The sequence below is a fragment of the Notothenia rossii genome, assembly GCF_949606895.1.
Source record: "Notothenia rossii genome assembly, contig: scaffold_176, whole genome shotgun sequence".
Classification (NCBI taxonomy): domain Eukaryota; kingdom Metazoa; phylum Chordata; class Actinopteri; order Perciformes; family Nototheniidae; genus Notothenia; species Notothenia rossii.
Window position 1 is genome coordinate 60339 of NW_027640317.1, and position 24288 is coordinate 84626.

General features: G+C 40.4%; 1 protein-coding gene across 2 annotated transcripts in view; it reads left to right on the forward strand.

Annotated features, from left to right (window-relative positions):
- The window catches only part of tp63 (tumor protein p63), a 59813-nt gene that overhangs the window by 18756 nt on the left and 16769 nt on the right, over positions 1–24288 (forward strand). For both annotated transcript variants that reach the window (XM_079694933.1, XM_079694932.1), the window contains exon 4: positions 15027–15284. In XM_079694933.1, the coding sequence (XP_079551059.1) occupies positions 15027–15284 (258 nt within the window). The remainder of the gene's footprint in view (positions 1–15026; positions 15285–24288) is intronic.

The window sequence follows — 24288 nt, forward strand, 5'->3', positions numbered from 1 at the left end:
TCAAGAATCAATTTTTAGCTCGTCATCGTCTCGTCTTAGTCGTGTAAAAAAGGTTGTTGACGAACATTTTTCGTCATAGTTTTCGTTGACGAAATGAACACTGTCATATACATATCCTATCCTAACTATCTTTTGTGAAACACAATCTATCCATAGGTTAGGGCTGCACGATATATCGTGTCGTGACGATAATCACGTTATGCGCATGCGCGATATTCACATCGCAGGACGTGCAAGGATTTATTTTTAGGACGTGCGATATTAAGTAGGCAAATGATCTCAAACACGTCATGTTACAATTCTTTTGCTGCTTGCTACAAAAGAAAAACTTGCACGGCTCTCGCATGCACAGCAAACCACCAATCACAATCATTCCTGATCAGATCACAGCAGGATAACCGAGCTAGCTCAGCTTGTTGCTCTGATAACTTAAAGGGGACCTATCATGCGAAATGCACTTGTGTACGTCTTTGATACATGAACATGTGTCCCCGGTGTTCTAGGGAACTCACCAAGTGTCAGAAAACACAACCCTCTCTATTTTCCTCCATACCCAAATCTCTTAAAAAGGGGCTGCAACGGATCTGATACAAACTGATCCAGATTTGAACACTTCTATGACGTCACAGAAGTGGCGCTACGGCTATTGGGCCAACCCCACCAATCAGGAGGAGACAGCCACGGACATTGCCGTTGGAAAGCGCTGGAGACGCTGTGGTACATATGCCAGGCCTGTAGATGGTGCTGTTCTCACAGAATCAGCCCATGATGCAAAGACAGTGTTAAATTGAGCGAAATGAGGAATGGCTCAAATGCATGATCTGTTTGGTATTTTGAAAAATAAAAAGTATAAATATGCCTTATATGGGTATGGTCCTACACTATGTTATTCAAATATAGCATGATAGGTCCACTCTAAGATCCAGAAGTCTGTGACTAAAATCCTTCATCCGGTTAAATATTGTTAAAAAAATACCAATTGTATACAGTAGCATTAAAGTTCAAGAGAGGATGGTTTGCGGGGAAAAAGAAAACTGTCTTTTCTTCAATTCCTGTATTTTTTCATATCGATGGGGAAAAAAATATCGCAATGTCAGTTTTTTCCAATATCGTGCAGCCCTAATATAGGTTTTGTTTTTTGTTCACTTCCTATCAATGTGCATAAGGGTTAAACTGCTGGGGTTGATTCAGAACAGGAGGAAGAAAAAAGTATTGTCTGAACATGTTTTGGTTTTAAGTGATCAGGACGTCCTTTAAACAGCAAACTTAGAGATCAATGCTTTCTCTTTCATCCAAAATGACGTAAGAACAATAAAAACAAAACAATACTCCAGGAAAGGACAAGCTTCGGTTACAATATATAAAAATTAGAGGAAAAATCTCGTAAACTAAATGAAGAACTGAAATTGGGGTTTGTGCTTTAGTGAAATGGCAAATTCAAACAATCACAGATCAAAAAGTGATTTATTAGAGATGCAATTTGCACATGCATTAGGACACATGTATCAAACTCGAGGCCCGGGGGCCAAATCAGGCCCTTGGTGGATTTAATTTTGGCCCGCAGGATAATTTCTAATTCCTATTAGATCTGGCCCTCCGGTATATTGCACGCACACCTTCACTCCATCCTGAGGGTCTCCTCAGCTCAGAGCCTGAGCCCAAACATTGATGACCTTGCACCCGAGATGAGATGCCAAGTATCTGAGCTAGCATCACAGAGCAGCACACTGAGTTTAATGGATGTTTCCTTCTGCACTTTCTCTCTCACGACAACAGGGCATGTTTGGTTTCTCTTTGAGGGAAATAGTTTTGTTGAAGCTGTTGTTGGCCTGTGGGAAAATGTAATGATAAGAAATGACTCTGGAGAAGCTGCAGATAGAGCCATAAGAAATGAATCAACTGATTATTTAGTGTTTAATGTTGTTTTTATAGGCAATCATTTAAGCTTTGTTAGTTCCAGGTTTAAAATGTGCAATAAGTTAATTTCAATAAGTTCTGCAAGAAACATTGAACCAGTCCGGCCCTCCACTCGTACACATTTTAAAATATGGCCCACTGTGTGATTGAGTTTGACCCCCCTGAATTAGGACAACGACAACACAATTGATTATGAGAACTTTATTGTTGCCGGACAAATTATTAAATCTATATTGGACAGCAAATTGTAAGCAGCAAAAAGGACTGACACCCATTTCAATAGTAGAGATGATCTGCATATATTTTTTAATAATTAAATATTTAAAACAAAAGTGTGCTGGACCCATGTTGTATAGGAATGTCATTATTTTTTTAAACAGGAAACCACCTTTTACCTTTTTAAATGTAGCATACAGAATTATCTCCAAAGACCTGGAAGAATCTGGTCTCTTCTTGACCCTTTTTGAAATGTTTCTGGCAGCTTTTGAAACTGAATATGTGAATGAGTTTTAGTGAAAGCAGCTTAGGGTTATTTCTTTTAAACAGGAGCGTTTCAGGATTTGGAGGCAGTTGATTGTTGGGGTTTTAGTGATGCCACCCAGGGTACTCCCTCTCTCTCTCTGCATGGAGCTCATCCTGTGTTCATGGCAGGTGTCTGTGCCTGACACCTGAGACTGAACTAATCCATGTGACTTAAGGAACAGCCTCTTTAAAGGGAGAAACTTTAGGAAAGCCTCTTTGGTCTGAGCCGCTGGATCTGCAGATCTCTCTAGTTTCTCCCCGCTGTAATACAGAGCTAATGCACTTAAGATGCAACTTCTCTAAATAGAGAGTTTAGAATAGGCAAATGTTACCAGTAGGGATGTAACGATACCAAAAACTCACGGTACGATAATGTCGCGTTAACAAGCCCACGGTACGATATTTATCGCGATATTGAAAAATAAAGAAAAAAAACGATTTGAATTTTTTTTTTTTTTTGAAATATATTTTTTTTTACTTGAACATTTTTTCTTTATTAAATAATAAATCTGATTTGTACAGCATTTTAGTAGGATAGTAGTATTTTAAAGTATCAAAAATATAATAATCTGACCCTGCAATAAAATAAATCAAGTTTGACTTTAGTTTTTCAAGTAACTCAACTCTAACTCACTCACTCAGCATCATCAAGGTTATCTTTTAGGAATATGAGCATGTCCACATTTCCACGTAGAAGCTGGGATGTTTGGGCGTGTACAATATCCCCTGCTGTGGAACAAACTCTCTTGCTTGGTACTGATGTTGCTGGGACAGAGAGATATGCTTTGTCCATGGGTAACAGCAGTGGGTCAAACTGTGCATTGTCTCTCCACCACTTCAAAAACAATACAGTTGTTGCCAAGAAGGTGAGGCTTATTGACAGGGCGAGATATAAATATACTGTTGGTACTTGTCATTGTCTCTAGGTATGTACATGTAGCCCTGGAAATACCATGTCCTTTTGTGTTATCTGTTGTTTTATGTTCATGTTGTAACCTACTTGCTGCCATGTTGGACAGGTCTCCCTTGAAAAATAAAAAAAACGCGGTAGATTTTGTCAGTCTCACGACGGTATCCAGACATTTATTTATCCTGATATTTTGTTACATCCCTAGCTACAAGTGTTTAAAACTATAAGCCACAGTATCAAGACGGATAATTAGATTGTTGTGCCACAAATACTTTTTCATTGAAGACACATAGAAAAGCATTTGGTACATTGATAGGAACCACAATTACAAATGTCCAACAGTTCAAAGCTACTAGAGTTCAGCTTAGTCTCTACTACTGTACATCAATTGACAAGCCAGACATAGTTGATCTTCACTTGAAGGCGTAAAATATTTAAACCACTTTTATAACCAAAACAGACCAAGTAGCCAAAATGTAAGAGAGTGTTGTGCAGACTATAACAAGACAGAACAAAAATAAATAATAACTAAATAAATACAAAATAATAAAAAATAAGCATCATTACCTCTTCAGGGTGTCCGCGGGGTCTTAGAAAATATTAAAGGTTGATAAATCAATTTAGCTAAAATGAAGGCTATTAAAAAGTATTAAAGGGCATTTTCCAAGGTTTTACATTTTGTAGCTTGTTTTCAATAAGTATATCAATTGTCCAAAGAGGTTGTATTCTACAGTCTGCCTGAATGTAATCATTGCGTAGGTGTGTAGTGTGATTCTGTGTACTTTATTTATGGCATCCCGTTGGATTTGACGTCATCTGAACAGGACATCGCACGCTCACTGCTTGATAGCACGAAGCTCCGTTTACGCCGGTTGCTAAGCAACATCGTTATGGGGAAATGCAAGTCTGCGTCCAAATGGTTGGAAGATAAGGAGGAAGGACAATCAATACTGTATATAGTCAATGTGAGGTAAAGTGTGTCGCCAAGGTAACCGGTTAGAACTCCAAGTGGAGATGAGGTCTTAAAATATATGGAAAGGGTCTTAGAAAAGGTCTTAAATTTGACTTCAGGATTCCTGCATATACCCTGCTCTACCTAGAAGGTGGTTTTTGTTTTGTTTGCAGGATTACGGACAAACTATGTGCTGATTTTCTTTAAACTTGGTCAAAGAGTGTAGAATACTGTAGAGCTGCAACTTATCATTAATTCATTATAGATAAAACTGCTGATTGTCTAAAAATAATTCCTTTATTCCTTCCTTCAGTCAGAAAATATTAAAACATACACACCCCAGTTTCTGAAAGTCCAAGGCGTTTGCTAAATGTGTTGTTTGTTAAGATATTGACTTAGATGTAATATAACATTTAAAAAAGCGTCAAATCTCCATATTTGAAAGGCTGAAAAATGCATTTTAAGGCATTTTGCATGAAAACAGTCGTTCAGAATCAGGTTTATTGTCAAGTGTCACATACAAAGAATTTGCTTTGGTATATTTTTGCATATATAAACACAAAAAATAGATGTGTACAATAAACATAAAAACACCAATAAAGTGTAATGAAAATATGACACACTTATGCAAAAGAAACGTCTGCAGTATATTTGAAATTTAAAATAGGAATGTTTCAGAAGTGATGGTTTTGTCAGAGACCTAGTAACAGATGGAAAATATCTGTCAATTGATTGGATTAGATTGGTCTCATCACCTTTGCAGCTATGAAGCATTGACCACGGAAAAACACCTAAAAATGAGTTTAACGGGACGGATACATGCATAATTAAAAATGCATTGAGAGGTAGGGCATGGTCTTGGTTGAGGTTTAAATTCTCCAAAAGCACTTCTAGTTTTAAGGTTTGTTTTATTTTATTATTCGTTCGTTTTTGTCTTCTAAGTTTAAGCATGTAAGAAATCCCAGTTCATTTAAAAAGACTGCTAAGCTACGTGTTGATTTACAATCCCTCTGCAGTCGTTAAGCAGCCAGTATACTCGGTGTGATACAGATACACCTCTTGTATGTTTCACTGCAGCCTTACTCTCAGTGCTCTAACCTGCTTTCAGATGCCAGTGTTGTTTTACCATAATTAGGTACGTTTGTTTAGCTGAACTAATTATCCGCTCTGAAGGGCTGGCTCTGCTCTGCTCTGAATGTGGCTCTTTAAAGTGTTGATTTGCCTTTTGTCAGGGTCTGACCTGCAGGCTGCCGGCCCCCGGGGGTCCGACCTGAGCAGGGTGTGGCTGCTGATTGGAGACACTGACTGCAGGTCGTGGTTGTGCTTAACTTTTCAGACAGCTTTCAAATTATTCTGACCGCAGGGCAGGAGTTTTAGCCCCCCGCCCTGCAGAAACAGAAGCGGTTTCCGACCTCCTCCCTCGTCATCTAGCAGAGCAGCGAGCAGTGTTACATTAAAAAATACCTATCTTTTTAATATGGCTTTTAATTTGGGTTAAAGGTCCCGTGTCATGGCCATTTCCACTGATCATAATTCCATTGTTGAGGTCTACTAGAATAGATTTACATTGTTCAATGTTCCAAACTCACATTGGTTTCTCAAACAGCATCTCTGTATAGTATGTGTATTCACTCTCTGTCCTACACGGCTTGTTGGAGCTCCTGCCCCCCCCACCCCCTCCCTATGAGCCCAGTGTGCTCTGATTGGTCAGCTCGCCCACTCTGTTCTGATTGGTCCACCACCGTTACAGCTGAACATCAGTGATTATGTGTTACCATGGCGTTTGTTAGCAACCAGACAATGACAGCAGTAATGACAAACAGATGAGAATGCCGCGTGGGGTCTGGGTGCCGTGTTAGCGGGACGTTGCGGGGCTCGCTGCTGTGAGGAGGGGACAGTGTGAGCTCCATGGACGCGGGAAGGGGGGGTGCTGAGGGGGCTGCAGCACCCCCAAACGCGGCGCACCTACAGTGTAAGCACACCACAGTTTCGCCGCTGAGAGAGAGTGTGTGTGAGGAGCTCCACGGATTGGTTACGTCACTTGGTTCCCGGAAGAAATAATGGAAAAAGAGAAATGTCCAACGAGGCGTTCTGGGGTAGCACAGACAGGTCTTCTCTGTGTTAGAGTTTTAGTCCCTACAGGGTGTACTTTGAGGGTTTTGACTTTGCAGACCGTTTACATGCAGAAAAAGCTTCATAACACACAAGGGGACGGGTAATGACCAGAAAAGCATGACATGATTCTCACTGGTAAAAAAATTCTGTTTTGCTTTTATTTTACATTTTCTTTTTTAAATTGCTTTATTTTAACCTATTTTAATTTCTTGTCAGCTTTAATTCAAGGTAATTTCAGTAGGATCACTTTAGATATTTTATCTCGTTCTGTATTTATTTGAATATTATTTGAATATTGTTGTTATGTTTTCTGTAAAGCAGACAAATACAGTTAATTATTGTAGACACAAAACAAAACAAAGTTATTTATTTTTCTGTCCATAGATTATATTTAGTATGATAACATGTGTTCTGATTGGTCTAAAGCTTTGAAGTGTGGTCCTGACATACTTTGGGGCAACAACTAACAGAATAACTTTGACATTATTGGATAAAAGGAAAAATCTCAGTTCAGCTTTAACAATCAAAGTCAACATTTTTTTTAAATAATGAAAAACCTAAAACAATTTGGAAGCATTTTTTTGGCAACATATCAAGGCAATAATGAAACCTGGTTGTTCATGATATGCATCGTGAACACTTGACCACTAATGCACTCCTGTTAAACGTCCTGCACGTGACGTATTTCTTTTACGCTGCATATGTGAGCACATCTTTGATATTCAACGTGTTGCATTTTCATAAATTACAAACGCTCAACGGTGCTCCTTTTTTAGTTTCTGAGATACAGCCATAGTTTAAGCGTACTATATTTTCATGTTTTTCCCTAAAATATAACACATAAATAACATAAGTCCAATGTCCCCACACACGAAATAAACTATGAAAAAAAAACGTCATTTTCAGCCAAATATTTTGACTGAGTTTTAAAACCTTTTCCATTTTTAGCTTGCATAGTTTTCAGTTCAAAAATAAGGTTCTGCTAGATTTAGACACTTAAAAAAAAATAGTTCACGATCCACGAAGGCCTAAACGCAGCTTAAATATAGAAATAAAATATCTGAAGCCCGTTCCACTTCATGAAGTCATTTCTACAGAGCACCATCACACTATCTAGAATCAATGCATGTTTCCAAAACAGATCTACATCAGTAATCTCTGATAGATACAAGCCATCTACAGGAGTCACATTGTTGTTCTCTAGGGGGGGGGGGGGTCTGCATGAGGATTGCTTAGGGGGTGCAGAGGAGCTTTTCGTATGCTAATGCTGCTGCAGGTTGACTCAGACACAGACTGCACCTCTCACTCTGCTGCCTGCTGCCGGCCTCATGGATTACTTTGCTCCAACTCCATTGACTTCTATCCTTTTGGGAATACATTTTTACAAATCGTGGGACAAAGCAAAGCATGCACAGAACATTGGTTTACGTTAAATAAGATAGAATTGAAGCAAAGGAAGTGCAATTAAGATCGATAGATAGAAATCCTCCAGAGTTCTTTTTCTCGATTGCCATAGCGTCTACTGTTTGGGGAAAGCGAGGAAAATGAATGCGTATTATTGAAGCTATCCTTTTAGCACGTCCACCAAGAAGAATAGTAACCCTCTGCTCAGCTAAAACCTTGAAGGAGCTTCAAAGGTGTCGTAAGGAGACGCTGCAGAAAGGGTGTGGTCTCAGGTGTTGGCCAGGTAGAGCCCTCCCCCCTCTCTCTCCTCCCGGTATATATGACCTCCCAGAAGATTCCTATAGAAGCTCCTGCCTGTCCACTTTGCATCCGCCGTCCACATCGCTCCTTCAGAGTGACGAAAAGAGATTTGTGGAATCCTGGAGCCAGTGGAGCAAACAGCAGCAGCTCTGCTCAACCTCAGCGCCAACATGTTGTACCTGGAGACGGGCTCCACCACGGCCTACAGTGAGGTAAGGCTTCCTGTAGATGGATCCCCAGAGCTCCATGGGACAGTGAGACACCACAAAACAGAAGAAGGCCTTGTATGTTGGGGCCTAGAGTTAATGTCAGCCCTCTAAATAATCAGAAATGACTTGACACTGGATACTTTTGGGGTAACCAACGCATTTCATTTTGAATTCGTTATAGATTTTGCAAATTTAAAACGAGTGACGACTACTAATGAAAGACTAGAAAACGCGGGGAACATGGTTTTGCATGTGTGTGTGTGTGTGTGTGAGTGTGTGTGTGTGTGTGTGTGTGTGTGTGTGTGTGTGTGCGTGCACATCTGTGTGAGAGCAGGGGAATGTAAACACCTGGAGATGTTCTTTTTTCTCTTGTGAAATGGCTGCGGTCTGGCTTTGCTGTGATTTGAAGAGTTGCATCTGAACATTTTCCAAAAGGCGTTGGAGGTTTTTCACTTTCAAGTTTTTTTTCTCCTTTCACGGGAAGCTATGAAAATATAAAGAATACCAAAAGTAAATGAAAGAAAGCTTCTTATTGCGAAGTCATTAGAAACTTTTTATGATCACTTTTTGTGCTTTGTTGGATTAAGATGGGAGTTTTCCTTTGCTCTTAGCGCCTGAAGTTTACATTAAACACTCTTTTGTTCCTCAGAGACAAAACAAATCGCAAATCACGTTTTTTTTATTCAAATTGAGGAATGTTTCTCAGTTTGAGAAGAAAAATCTGATTCCCATTTTTCACTCTGAAAGTGCAAGCGTCGTGATTGATGGCTCTGTGTTTGCACGGTAAACACCTGGAGGATGTTTAACAGTGAATTCAATGATAAGAAGTTTTTACAGAAGTTACTTTCAGCTTATTTTTCCCAATCAGAAGACATGACATTATTGGGATTTTGGGATGTTTGTCTTTTTAACCATCATTTTGCCCTAGCAACACAGAAAGAATTGTTTTGCCCTAGCAACACAGAAAGAATTGTTTTGTCCTAGCAACACAGAAAGAATTGTTTTGCCCTAGCAACACAGAAAGAATGGTTTTGCCCTAGCAACACAGAAAGAATTATTTTGCCCTAGCAACACAGAAAGAATTGTTTTGCCCTAGCAACACAGAAAGAATTGGGCCTTTCAGCTTCATATTATTCGTCTTAAAGTTTGTAAGACATTGCTTTAGTTTCAGGATTTTCTGTATTTCTCCCGAGACTTTCGGCGACTTTTCTTTCGTGACTTCTTGTGTCTCGCTCCTTGTGTTTTTCACCAACCGAGCCGTGCATCCACACAGCGGCGCGCTGATGGATCCTCAGATTGCAGGTTGCAGATAGCAGGTGTGTCAGGTCACTGTCTTTTAAGTTGTTGAGCAGGGGGTCTTTAAGTGGTGTCCGGCTCAGGGTGTGTGTGAGGGGGGGGGGGGGGGGGTGTCAGGTTCCCCCAGCCTGCTAGGAGCCGCTGCCAGGCGCTGCTGTTTAGTCCAGCATCGTAATTGCTTTAATGGTGTGTTGATGTAGATACAATCAACTACTCTGCCCACCCCAGCAGGTATAAAAGGTGTAGATAGACCCCAGCCCCACCTCACCCCCCCCCACCCTGTTGATCCTTTAATGCCTCCCTCCCCTGTGGTCACTCATCACGCTCCCCTCGATGCTCTCATGCTAAGGGTCACCAGAGAGTGGGAGTTATTCCCCCTCAGGCCGGGTCTGCTCTGGTTCCTGTCGTCTGTTTTTATCACTGAACAGCAACTAGGTCTGCTTAAAGGCATCGGAACATTTTGAGTTTTTCTGCTATTTTGCAATTCTTTTTTTAGCCTGGTTGAAAGAAAACATCCAAAATACATATTACGGTGTTTATTTCACTCACTTTTCACAATGTGTGTCTGTAGATTTCTCCTAAGATCCCTATAGGTAATAACGCCTTATATGCTTTTCTAAACATAGCTTCTAAGAAAACTTGTAATACTAAATATGATTGTCTTAATGTAATGTATGACTAACAAGCTTCATGGTGATATCTATTGTACGCTATTCACCTTCAGTGTTCGTGTTCTTAGTGTGTACAAAATGGATGGACTTTACAAAGCATAGCAAGGCATGGTTTCTCAAAATGTGTTTTTTCTACGACTCTGCTGTTTAGTTGAATTCCTATGTATATTCTGAAGGTTAGTCAGAGGGCTTTGTTCACACGTCATCAACAGCCTGATTTATAGAGCATTGTATTCATAACTGACTGTTGACAGTGCCTTCTGATTTATGAGTGATGCGAACAGATCCCCTCTAAAAACCTTTGAGTCAAATATGTGAAAAAAAATCAAACATGACTTTTGGCTTCATCAGATATTCAAATGTCTGCTATGTAACGCAACCTTTTTTGAAATGTACAATTAACATTTATGCAACTGTGTGACTTCCACAGCGTTGTTTAAGAGTCTTATGAGAAGTGGAACAGGATTTGATTGGCTTGACATTCTGCCTGCAGTGTTGACAGAGATGATTTTTTTCTGCCCTGGAGATAGCTCACGGCTCACTGGGATTTTTCCATTGGATTGCAGTGGAAAATAAGCTCTGTGGCGAACAACACATTATGACACTGACATGTTCTGCTCAGAAAGACAATCTTCTCAAATTACGCACATGCAAAAAACTAATGTAAGAATTGAACAGCATGGTTGCACAACTTCACGTCACCACGACTCAACTAAAGGAGGTGCAGAAATGCTGACTCATTTCCCGGATATGGGACTCATTTCTGCATCGTCATGATCTGAAGCCTTTCAACACGGTTGTCCTTAATAATCAAACCATTGTTTTTTAATTTGTTTAACAAGCCTAAATGACACTCATAAGGTTTCTACAAAGAAATACTTTTCCTGACACCATGTTAGGTTGTTAATGAGGTCGTTTTCTTGTGTGGGTAAGGCAAAAAGAAATGTAAGAATCGGGGCTAACGTTAAGTTGAATTAATGCAAATTCTGGATTTGAAAGCCATAAGATTATTAAGCAAATTACTTGAAGTTGATCATTAGGAAAAACGTTTGTAATATTTGCCTCCTTTGGGCATTTATCTTAGAAATACCTTAAATGTGACACCATGCCATTAACCCTTTAAGCTCGTGGTGCATTGTGTGTTTGAATCATCTGATATGTGTAGGAGATATGTCAGATCGTAATCAACAGACTTTTATTCTGAAGTCTCCTCTCCCTGCCGACCCCAGCACTTATCTCAGACAAAGAAGAGCTGAAAAACAGACTGCACCACCTTTTAAAAGCGTTATTAAAGGCTGTTGAGGATGTCAAGCCGCTGATTTACCGTGTTCCCAAAGGCCTCCACACACACGCTGTAAACACAAGGAATGTTTAGGAGCATCTGAGGTGGTTATTAGATGGTTTTCTGTATTATAGTGGAATAAGATCTGATGAAAGGTCTTTTTAAAGCTTGATAGCCCGGCTTCCACTCGATTAAACATTAAAACACGATGAGCTCAATTATCCTTTTATCCTTGAATTCACTCAACACTATCCAGAGCCCTGTAGTTCATGGGAAGTATTCAATGTCAGGCTTTTCTTCAGAATAATAATTTGACTTTGATAATTGGTGGCTGTCACTCGCCGCCGCTGCTGCTGCTGCACAGTTCAAAAGAAATCACTGATATCATGGAGGTGACTTACAGGAAAACACCGTCCAGCAGGAAACAACTCACCCTTTAGTTCACATGAAGAACACCAACTATTCACCTTCTGTTCATTCACATAGGATAAAAGAACATCATTCGAATTATTGAGTCAATTATTCTTATTTTTTGTCACTTCGGTTTGAAGCATGCTATTGAGGGCAATCCCCACAGGAGCACTTTGGGGTGAAGTGTCTCAGGGACACGACGACATGCTGACTGCAGTGGGGTTTGAACCTGTGCTCCCCTGATCCCAACACTAACGCACAACCCACTGCGCCACACGCCTCCCTCGTACACTTATTTGTATACCACTGATAGATTTATATTTTTAAGTGGTTTCCTTGCCTTAATCATGTACTGTAGATACAGCTTTGAACTGTTCTTATTCTGCTAAGTAATGTCTTCAGTTGTAATGCTTGTGTTGTCCTGTTAAGATGGAGTATAAAGTTGAAGGAAATAAAAGTGCAATTACCTGAAACTACCTTGTTAATTATATTACTTGAGTAAATTAACTTAGTTACTTTCCACCACTGCTCTAAGCCCTTTGAGTTTAAACCTTTATATGTGTGTAATTAGCCCATTGTAAGGGAGTGTGTGTGTGTGTGTGTGTGTGTGTGTGTGTGTGTGTGTGTGTGTGTGTGTGTGTGTGTGTGTGTGTGTGTGTGTGTGTGTGTGTGTGTGTGTGTGTGTGTGTGTGTGTGTGTGTGTGTGTGTGTGTGTGTGTGTGTGTGTGTGTGTGTGTGTGTGTGTGTGTGTGTGTGTGTGTGTGTGTGTGTGTCCCACTTGTCCTTTAACACCTGCATCCCCAGTATCACTCTCCAGGCAACTCCTATATTCCTAGTTTTTTTAGTGGTGGTGAAGCAGCCTCGCGCCATACACACACACACACACACACACACACACACACACACACACACACACACCTTGACCCCCGTCCTCACACACACACACACACACACACACACACACACACACACACACACACACACACACACCTTGACCCCCGTCCACACACACACACACACACACACACACACACACCCCCCGCGGCGCTCTGCACAAGTATGTGAGGTTCACTCTGCTGACCTCTCTCAGGTGTGTCTGTCTGTAAAGGAGCTGCTTTACAGAATTACTTCACCCACAAAATGACCATCTGACCAGTGTTACCTTTCATTTAGTAAAGTAAATGTTTAATAAAGTACATTTGTAACAGAAAAACTATTCAAAAACATCCATTTACAAGCAACACTTCGCAGACCTTAATCTAATGTGTTATTATAACTTGCATGAAAACATTTGCAAGTCAGATTTTTTTACATTTTACCCAAATGCCGAACTGCGTATAATTTACTTACCGTCTGTTACCTTGAGCATAAACAATCTTATGTTGTACAGGTGAGCAAGGGTCCAAAGCTTTTTTCTGAATACGGTTTTAGTGGAAGTGAATTCATTTGTTAAGAAGTGCAAGAAAACCATTTCTCTTTAAGAACTTGAGGTAAATGCGTGAGAAACAAACGCAGAAATGCACATTTTAGGGACAAAGTTTCCTTTCTGTTTTTAGCATAACATTAATTGGCCAGTGCTGACAACTGGACTTGCTTCTTCTTGTGAGGTTTTCTGTTACATAGTGTTTATAAAGTACATATAAACGTACATATTTGTTCATTGTGGGTTCCTTTTTTTGTAAAGGCTTTTTTAGATGTGGGTTGGCCTCCATTTACTTTTCACCATCAAGACTTTTGTCGATAAACTTCTGTCTTAAAGGTTACACGGTTTGAGTAACTTATATACCTTTAAGGTTGAAATGCTGCTTTGATAGCTAAATGACCGCAGTAGTCCGGTGGTCATTTTACTGCAGCTAACACCTGGCAGAGTGAGGGGTGTGAGGCGGACAGCTGTGGTCGGCCGTGCTTGAAATAAACAAGAGGCCCTGCAGAGATTAATGGTGTTGCTGTCTGAAGAGCGAGGGCCATGGCACCTCGTCCAGGAATGTGCCGTTTATAAATGGAAAGGAATGGGCTGAGAGGAAGGGGCTGGCTGCGGCCCAGGTGTATCTCCATCCTGCTCACTGCACACATCTAATACCACTCCTCTGTCTGCATAGCTGCGACACCGCATTGATCCATCCCAATGAAATCGGACTTTTAATAGACGTAAAGACATATCTGGGTGTCAGGAAGGAGTTAGGCTGTAAACGCAACACAAGGGAAGATGGTTTATGTGACTCTCAAAGTCAACTTCATTGTATATAAGAATATTTATATACCTATATATACACAATCAAAAGACACATTTATACATATCCACACATTAAGACCTAAATAAAAGCACAACAATCAATCAATAGCTCTGCTGTTACGAGCATTTTTTTTCTTTTGGTCAACCAGATCATCACTTCCTGTTGTTTCAAAAAATACACTTTTATACATTTTAACCGACGCTTATTGGAAGCAACTGATTATATAAACGTTAACAACCTTAATATCCAAGTTTCATGTGACTTTTCTAATTTGCAGGGTGACATTTTTTAATTGTTTCTTTACCGATCGAACAACACCAAACACAGATTAAAACTAAAGTAATGAGCCTGTTTTGAAAATGTAAGAAGTAGAAAGTACAGGTATTTGGGTTCAACATGTAAGAAGTAGAAAGTACAGGTATTTGTGTTCAAAATGTAAGAAGTAGAAAGTACAGGTATTTGTGTTCAACATGTGAGAAGTAGAACGTACAGGTATTTGTGTTCAACATGTAAGAAGTAGAAAGTACAGGTATTTGGGTTCAACATGTAAGAAGTAGAAAGTACAGGTATTTGTGTTCAACATGTAAGAAGTAGAAAGTACAGGTATTTGTGTTCAACATGTAAGAAGTAGAAAGTACAGGTATTAGTGTTCAACATGTGAGAAGTAGAAAGTAAAAAGTCATCAGAAAAACAAGTAGTGGGGTAAAGTACTGATACCAGAGAAATGTATTGTTTCTTTACGGATCGAACAACCTCAGATTCCCCGGATAACTAACGATGCCATTTCTTTGTTTTGTCTCCAGTCGCAGTACACGAACCTGGGTCTCCTGAACAGCATGGATCAGAGCATCCAGAACGGAGGCTCCACCTCCACCAGCCCCTACAACAACGATCACTCCCAGAACAACGTGGCGGCGCCCTCACCCTACTCCCAGCCCAGCTCCACCTTCGACGCCCTCTCCCCCTCCCCCGCCATCCCCTCCAACACAGACTACGCCGGGACACACACCTTCGACGTGTCCTTCCAGCAGTCCAGCACCGCAAAGTCTGCCACCTGGACGGTAAGAATCACATATCACAGCATTAAAGGTCACCTATTAAGCAAAATCCACTTCTTCATGTCTCTTCTACATCAACATGTGTCCCCTCTTCTTCATGTCTCTTCTACATCAACATGTGTCCCCTCTTCTTCATGTCTCTTCTACATCAACATGTGTCCCCTCTTCTTCATGTCTCTTCTACATCAACATTTGTCTCCTCTTCTTAATGTCTCTTCTACATCAACACGTGTCCCCTCTTCTTCATGTCTCTTCTACATCAACATGTGTCCCCTCTTCTTCATGTCTCTTCTACTTCAACATGTGTCCCCTCTTCTCCATGTCTCTTCTACATCAACATGTGTCCCTTCTTCTTCATGTCTCCTCTACATCAACATGTGTCCCCTCTTCTTCATGTCTCTTCTACATCAACATGTGTCCCCTCTTCTTCACGTCTCTTCTACATCAACATGTGTCCCCTCTTCTCCATGTCTCTTCTACATCAACATGTGTCCCCTCTTCTCCATGTCTCTTCTACATCAACATGTGTCCCCTCTTCTTCATGTCTCTTCTACATCAACATGTGTCCCCTCTGTGGAAAGAGACTCTGAAAGTTTCAGGAACAAAGATTCTCTCTCTTTTTGATCCATTTCTATAAAAACCTGTCTGAAAATGAGCTGATCAGATTTTGGCCACTTTATGATGTCATAACGATGTGTTGTCTTGTGTAACCATTAGCCAATCAGCAACCAAGGTAACCCCCCACCTTATCACCTGAATCTCCTCCTAGAGCTCCATTGAGTTATTTTTAACCAAATGTCTCTCAGAGGGGCGTGGGGAGAGGCTCCTTATTTTCATCTAAAGTAACAGACAGAGAATCAGCACTTTGGAAACAGGGCTGAAACAGAGGGGATTATGGGTAATGCTGCAATGAACTGTCTGGTGTTTCAGCCAATCAGAGAGAGGCTCTGCATATATCTGAGACCTGTGATATATTGATGAAAGACAGTATAATAGGAGACCTTTAAGATGTAGTGTCGAAACATTTTGGAACATTTCATATTGCATATATAGCTTTTTTGTGTTAATTATTACACTGCCATTTTTCACTGCACCTAAATGGGTATCCAGTACATTACTAGAAATAGAAAATAATGAACACATGAACTGTTGAACTGATCAACATTGTGGTAAATACACTTGATGATACGATCCATGACCATTCACACATCTGCTCATTAAATATGAAGCCAGTTAATTAAGTGTTCAAACAGCCTGGACTCTCTCCAAAGATTACAAACAAATAAATAAGTCAATTAATTAAAATGTGTTATATCTTGTACAAAGCCAAAGGTGTGAAAATAGAAGATTTCTTAGCCTCGGGCAGTTTCCAGGCCAGCCCGGTTTAGACTTGTTTTTATACTTTTTGTAGCATTAAAGTGAATTTGATTTTCTCATGTAACCCCTCAGCCAGATTTTAAAAAACACGATAATCAAAGAAAACTGTTTTAGAACGTCCCCCATAAGGCTAATTTAATGTCACACACCTATAGGTCAATTTCACACAAAGCAAGGTAAGTTAAATTCACAATATACTGTAAGTATTACTTTTCTTCTGCTGAGCACTTCTGTGAGTCTCAAACCAATAACTTTTTGGCACATGTCAGCTCTTCACATAGTTTTAAATGTCTAATATGCTAGTCATAATAAATATGAACCCACAGAGACACTTTTATGCTGCAGCTGTCCTCGGAGCAGCTCATCTTATGAGGCAGAGATTTGTCAGGTAGAGGTTGAACTCCTTATCTGATCAATCTGCGCTCCAGGCAGATTCAGGTTGCACAACTACATTTGGCAGAAGAATGTCACCTGAGATGAATCGCCTCAAATCATGAGTAAAGAGAGGCATTTCTTCCTCAGGCTCACATCACACAGCACCTGATGAAACACTGATGAGGGGGGTCTCACTATAACCCTAAAGATCCTTTAAAAAGTTCTAAAAGACATTGAATTATTTATTTAAAGGTCACCTATCATGCTATTTTTAGGCAATAGCATAGGTCTCAGATATATAAAAAATATATAAAAAACATATCTATGAAGTGTTTTGCTCAAAATACCAAACAGATCACCCATTCTAGCCATGCCTCATATCCCTCTATTTCACTTCCTGTTTCAAAAGTGCTGATTTGGGGTATAAAGCTTTAAAAAAATAAAAATTGATCAAAAATAAAAAGTAGGGGTCTGAGCTCATGCGGGACCCGGCAGCTACTGTCTAAACTAAATGCTGCCGGGATGAAACGCCATATCATGGATTATCAAGGATTCTCTCTGAAACAGTATGGAGCTCAAAGGCTTTCTCTCTTGCCGGTTATACCACAAGGTGAGTTCCTTTTTACTTCCTGCTTCTTCACACACATGCTCTCCAGTACAGGTTAGCTCTGAGTGTTAGCCATGCTAATGTAAACACCGACCATATTACGTCCAAAACAATCGGGCGTTGTTTCTGATAGCAACGTTTCTGATAGGGCCGTGGGTCCACATTTGAGATATGACGTCATATCGGACGCAAATCTGGATCAGCTCCGTTGCTCCCCCGTTTTTAGAGATTTGGGTACGGAGGAAAAGAGAGCGGGTTTTATTTTCTGACGCTGCGTGAGTTCCCCGACACACCGGGGACACATCTTTAAAAGACATCAAAAAGTGCATTTTGCATGATAGGTCCGCTTTAACACAAGGCCTTTATTGGGATTAAAATAATTAAATCAATGAATAGAAAGTCTATAAATGCTAAGACATTGGAAATAGGAGTTCATTTGAATTGTTAAATCTCTAAGTAATTTGTCACTTTTTAAACAACATTTTATCTAATTCCTTTCACATTAACATCATGCAGATCAAAATGGCTGAACCAACAGCACTCATACTCTCTGTTTCTGGCCAGACAGCGTGGTGCAGGGAACATTTGACAGAAATTGTCTTTAAACTAAGATGTTACGCCATTGCATTGATGAAAAGCAGTGAGTACGGGGTTCTGTGTATTTTACAAGTGTCTTGTGAAGCGGGAGAGAAAGTGATCATATTTGATTTTTCTTTAGGCCTTTTCAAAACGTTTCTTTAATTGTGTTTTAAATCTTTTGATCAGCAGATTTTGTGGGTGAAATAATCCTTTCAGTGCTCAGAGGAACGTGGTTCTAATCACAAAATATAAACTCTTACTTTAAGTTCTTCAGCTTTCTGCCTTTTGCACGAAAAAAATAGGCGATAATAATTACGCCTTCCCCCTCTTGGTCGATAAGTCGACTTATTGGTCATTTTTGTCTCCAATTGCTCATTTGTTGAACCTTTTACATGCATAAGGACTTATTTGCAGGAACACATCTCTGACAGCAAGTGATGCTTCTGGTGCTGCATGATTCTTTGCGGAAACATTTCCTTTTGTCGAGGACAGCCCTAAAAGTATTGTCTATTTAATCCTACATATAATGAGGATGAATGTCAAAACCTCCTCCTCTATTGTCCTGGAACACACCCTAACGTAGCTGCTGCTGCTGCTCGTGTTGTTGTCGTGTGTAAACTGCAGTTGACTCCCAGCCTCCTCTCAGGCGTTTGATGACAGAGGTGGACAGTTGGTCCAGGTGTGGTGATGCAGCTCAGTGTCTGCATGTGATGCTCCTAAAGCTGCACAACCCGCTCCTCCTGCTCTGTCATTACCGGACAGCTGTTGCATCACCTGTTGTTAATGTGTCTCCTCTGCAGACTCCCATCTTTACTTTAGAGTATTAATGCACCCTAGCGGGCATCGGAGGTGGCGGAGGTGTCACCGTCACACAGATTTGTCCCGCGTGTGGCTTTTTGCTTCCTGTGTGACGTGCTGCAGATGACGTAACGGACCCGCATTACAATCGAGTATTTGTGAATGGCATTCTAGAAACGCAGTGGCGTCATGTCGAAAACTGGCATTTAAAGGATAACACCGTAAAGATCACTGTATATATTTGCAGTTATGATCAGGACTGATGTTAGTTAAAGGATTTAACTCATTCAAAGTTGATCATATACATGTATAATATTTTTAGAGCTGTTTAAAAGAAGGGATGAGTTTGATCTCTTGGAGTACAATTTGGGAGTTGAAAAAGAAAAATCTCACACTATAAAAGAAAATGCATTACATTTTATGATTTTTCTAATTATCGACAAATCCAAGATGTTCAAACATAACAGCTTTAACAGGACATACAGGAAATAGTGAAATTATATATTTTTTTCCAATTAAAATCAACGATAGTTTGATGTAAACAAAGTAGCATTTTAAAAAGTTACAATTATGAATATTTGGTCGTTACAATCAGGACTCAAGTTAGTTAAAAGTGTTAACTTTGTAAAGGAAAATAAGAAGTAAATGGTTATTTTAAATATCCATAATTAGTGAAAGATCGATATCTAAACCCCTGTCAGATTGGTAAAATAAAGAAGAGGTAAATGGTCATTTTAAATATCCATAATTAGTGAAAGATCGATATCTAAACTCCTGTCAGATTTGTAAAATAAACAAGAGGTAAATGGTTATTTTAAATATCCATAATTAGTGAAAGATCGATATCTAAACCCCTGTCAGATTTGTAAAATAAACAAGAGGTAAATGGTTATTTTAAATATCCATAATTAGTGAAAGATCGATATCTAAACTCCTGTCAGATTTGTAAAATAAACAAGAGGTAAATGGTTATTTTAAATATCCATAATTAGTGAAAGATCGATATCTAAACTCCTGTCAGATTTCTCCTGAGGGACATTTAGAACCTGCTGAGCTGAATGCTGTGATTGAATGCCTTCCAGTCTGAACTCAGGGAGTGCTGGCCCTCTTCCTCAAGGCCACGCCAGCCAACTGTGGGATCGTGACATTTACCAGATTCCCACCCCGCCTCACTCATCCGTCTCATTTTCACAGTCCAAAAAACAAAAGTGTTTGTCTTGATGTGTAACTGTGAGCAGGTTAGGAGTGTGGTTTGAGAGGCACGCCCCTGAGACGCTTTACCGTCACTCGCTGGGTCCCACAGTCACAACACATGAGGCAAGACCAGTCTGATTGGTCTGATTCACATGGAGCATGTTTATTATTGTTGCAATAAGTGAACAGTCAACTGCACACTGTCTGTACTCCTTTAAGGAAACATATTACCTCAATATATGCAAAAAGGAATACTTACTTTATATTTTTCAGTACAATTGAACTCCCTTGTCCCGTCTTAAAGAAATAAATCCAGCTAAAATGTTGGTCCTAGTGCCAACTTTTAATATATCTCTGAAAGATGAAGAACAACAACGATAGCTTACGTAATGAACTATGGGTCATTGACATTATTAACGTCACAAATTACTATGAAGTCATTGCATTTAAATCACAATTCAAGACTAAAAAGTTGAGTTTCGAGTCCTAAACAAGTCATAATGCACTCGTCGCAATGCGTTATACCATTTTGACCCCGCATATAGCATCTCTTATTTGCTGACCCCGTAGTTAAGTACCCCAAAGTATATTTAGTTTAATCTTTTCCAACAAGCTCTCAGTAATGTTCTCTATGGTCCCCTCTCACACCTTGGTTGGATGCTGTCACTTTTCAACACAGTGGATTTAAGGAAATCATTTTGTAGCACACTTTTTAAATAACATAACTTATAGATCTGAGTTTGGGGAAAGTTGTGATGTCTTGTCAAATGTCCAAGATGAGTCTAGAGCCACATGTGGAGAAGTCTGAATTGATTTATGGTCAAATTCAAAGACATCAAATCAGTTTGAGTCCACACCTCTGCTGTTAAGCCCGAGGTTTAATAAAACCGGTTCATTCCGGTTTAAGTTAATGGACAGAACGTGATCTTTGTTTACTTATTGTTTTCAAGTTGATCTCTTAGATTAACCGAAGGTGTTTTCTCATGTAGGGGAAAAACACTTTGACTTCCTCCAAACAAAGAGTGAAACCATTGTATCTCCTTGGGCCCGGAGAGAGTCATTCGAAAGATTTGGGATTATTGTTTCCCGTCACAAACGAGTCTCCTACAGCTGGTTGTTTCACGAATCCCAAATAATCTCATCCCAATATTCTCTCCCTCCGTCCTGAACATTTCACCCCTCAGATTGTCTCTGCTAATGCTCTCCGTTTGAAGTCCTGCGGGATCTTCCACAGGACTTATGGACTGTGTGTTCTGCGCTTTTTGATGACTGTTCTACTGGAGACACACCTAATCCTCAACCCACACCTTAACCTCTTCCCGTCTGGCATGACTGTGACACCCACACCCACACACACACACACACACACACACACACACACACACACACACACACACACACACACACACACACACACACACACACACACACACACACACACACACACACACACACAGATTGAGGTGCACCATTTCCCAGAAATCCTCCTTCATTGTTTCCTTGTTGGCACTGACCATCAATCCTAACAGTATGTCACTTGTGTTTACTTCATGTCTGTGGAGGATTCTCTTTCACATGTATTTACGTTATTTCATCTACTGCGTCTCGCTAATGCAATGATACTGGTAATGAAATGGTATGGTCCGCTCTAGGGGGGGTTTTGAAATCTTCTTTCTATGAATTCAAATATATTGTAAATTATGATTACAAGTAAGAAGGATTTGAATATCTTTTGAAGCCTATGGCCTTTCACTCTTTCTCTAAACTCCATACGATAACATACTACTTTATTTCCTTTAGACATCTGAAATGCATCTTGCACCACTGCAGCTTATATTGCAACATCCTGGACCAATATGTAAAATGCGAAACAGGGAACTAGATAATAACATACCAATCACTGGTTAGAATAAGACTTGATCTGGGATTAAACTCGTAGTTCATTTCAAGGATTGACCAGGTGCATAGAAACATTGCTTCAGTCTAATCTTATTAAATAATGAAACCTTGTTTTCCAGGATGTGGCTGGGGATAGGGACAATGTGGACATGTTGTTATTTTAGCTTTTATTCAAAGCGTTTGTGAAACCTATGAGCAGACGCCCAGGTCAAACGAATACCCGGGTTAAATATGTTTTCCCTTCCTTTCTCCACTAAATGAATGGAGTGTGGCCAATGAGGCGGCCATTGTTGGCTCCCGACGCGACCATTGTGCGTCTGAAGACTGGTGGTGTTTGCCGTGCGTATTACCTGCCACCACATAAGGGGAGGAATGTCACGGTGGGGGCTCTCGCTGCAGAGCTGCAGGGATTACAGTAATGGATTGAGGGCCTGTAGATAATACTCGTGTAAATACTGCGTGCCTCTTTCCTGAACCCTGTGCTCTCGGAGTGTCTTTTTGAGAGGAGTTAAGCTTGATGGTTGCATCTCACATTGCGCCGGAGGAAAAAGGAGGTGGAGAAGGAGGAGGAGGAGGAGGAGGAGGAGGAGGATAGCTTGTGAATGCTCAAAGAGAAGAGTGTTCCAGCGAAAGCCAGCAAGACGCAGCTTGTCTGGGGAACATCTGCGGGCCGTCCCACGCCTCACGAGATGGGGCTGAGACTTGTTTGTGTCAAGAAGCTTGTCACGACTCGCCCGTCACAAGAAGGGAGACGAGCCCTAAGAGCTACAGATGGGAAAAGGTGCAGGGGAATTTTTTTTTTTTTTTTAAAGGCAGGGATGAAAAGGTTTTTTTTATGATATGGGCGATGGGATTTCTTTATAATCGTCATGGAAAAGCCCATTCTCTTAAAGTTTAGATTACAAGATAATTCTTTTTTAATAAAAAACCCAACCTGCAGCAGAAAACAGGGTCGAGCTGTTTTAAATAAAAACAGATTTGAAGAGTATTTCCCTGACTGAACTTAATCAGATTAAATAACTTATATACTGTATGGCTTCTCTAAGTACAGAAGAGGTACATTCAATACAGCACAACAGAAATAAAAAGATCCCATAGGCTAAATGGGCATGAAGAAGCTTTAAGGTTATTATAAGGAATATAAAAAAGGTATATATTAAATAAACTGCTTTTACACGCCTTCAACCCCAAACGTTCCAGAGACTTTGCAGTGATCAAAAACTCATTTTTTCGTTCAGCTTCAAATGCACTAAACGTTGCGGTTATTTTGACTGCCGGTGAAGTCCAGGGTTCGACCGGCTAACCCCGAGTGACAGATGAATATTTGACTCTTTCAGCGCCGTCCACACAAACATGACAGCACATGTCAGCGTACAGGTTGGCCTCAGGACGGGGTGTCATCACTCAGTGTGGTCAAGATAAGTGCTGCAAAAAAAACCTATATTTGTTTTAAAGACTCAAACACTGAGAAAAATCGTCCAAAAAAACACCTTTAAACCCTATTTTCCTCCAGGAAGCAGGTGTTTTTCCTCAGTTTGGGAGAGTAGAGGAGCGTTATTGTTGAATTAAACAGGTTTGGGAGAAGCTCCGGGCAGGACGTGACTTGTCAGGTATGAAGAAGACAAGACCAGAGGCGCCACTCGGTGCTTGTTTAAGGCCCGATGTTTGTCAGGACTTGACTTCTGCATGCGCCCGCAGCGCCTGTCAGCAGCACAGGAACGCTACAGCTGTGGGCCTGCCTCGACCTGCACGCAAGGGAAGTGTGTGTGTGTGTGTGTGTGTGTGTGTGTGTGTGTGTGTGTGTGTGTGTGTGTGTGTGTGTGTGTGTGTGTGTGTGTGTGTGTGTGTGTGTGTGTGTGTGTGTGTGTGTGTGTGTGTGTGTGTGTGTGTGTGTGTGTGTGTGTGTGTGTGTGTGTGTGTGTGTGTGTGTGTGTGTGTGTGTGTGTGTGTGTGTGTGTGTGTGTGAGAAAGTAATTGCACACATGCACCACTGTACAGAACAAATTGTATGTTGCAGAGATTATTCTAACAACATATTTTCATTATCACAGCAGCTTAAGAGCTCCATTTCTCCGACGTGCAGCGTGAGGTTGTGAACGCAGACACTTTTAGGTTATTCACTTCTTCTTTTTTTCTTATTGCCACATGTACATGAGTGGATTGTGAGGCAATGGTCCC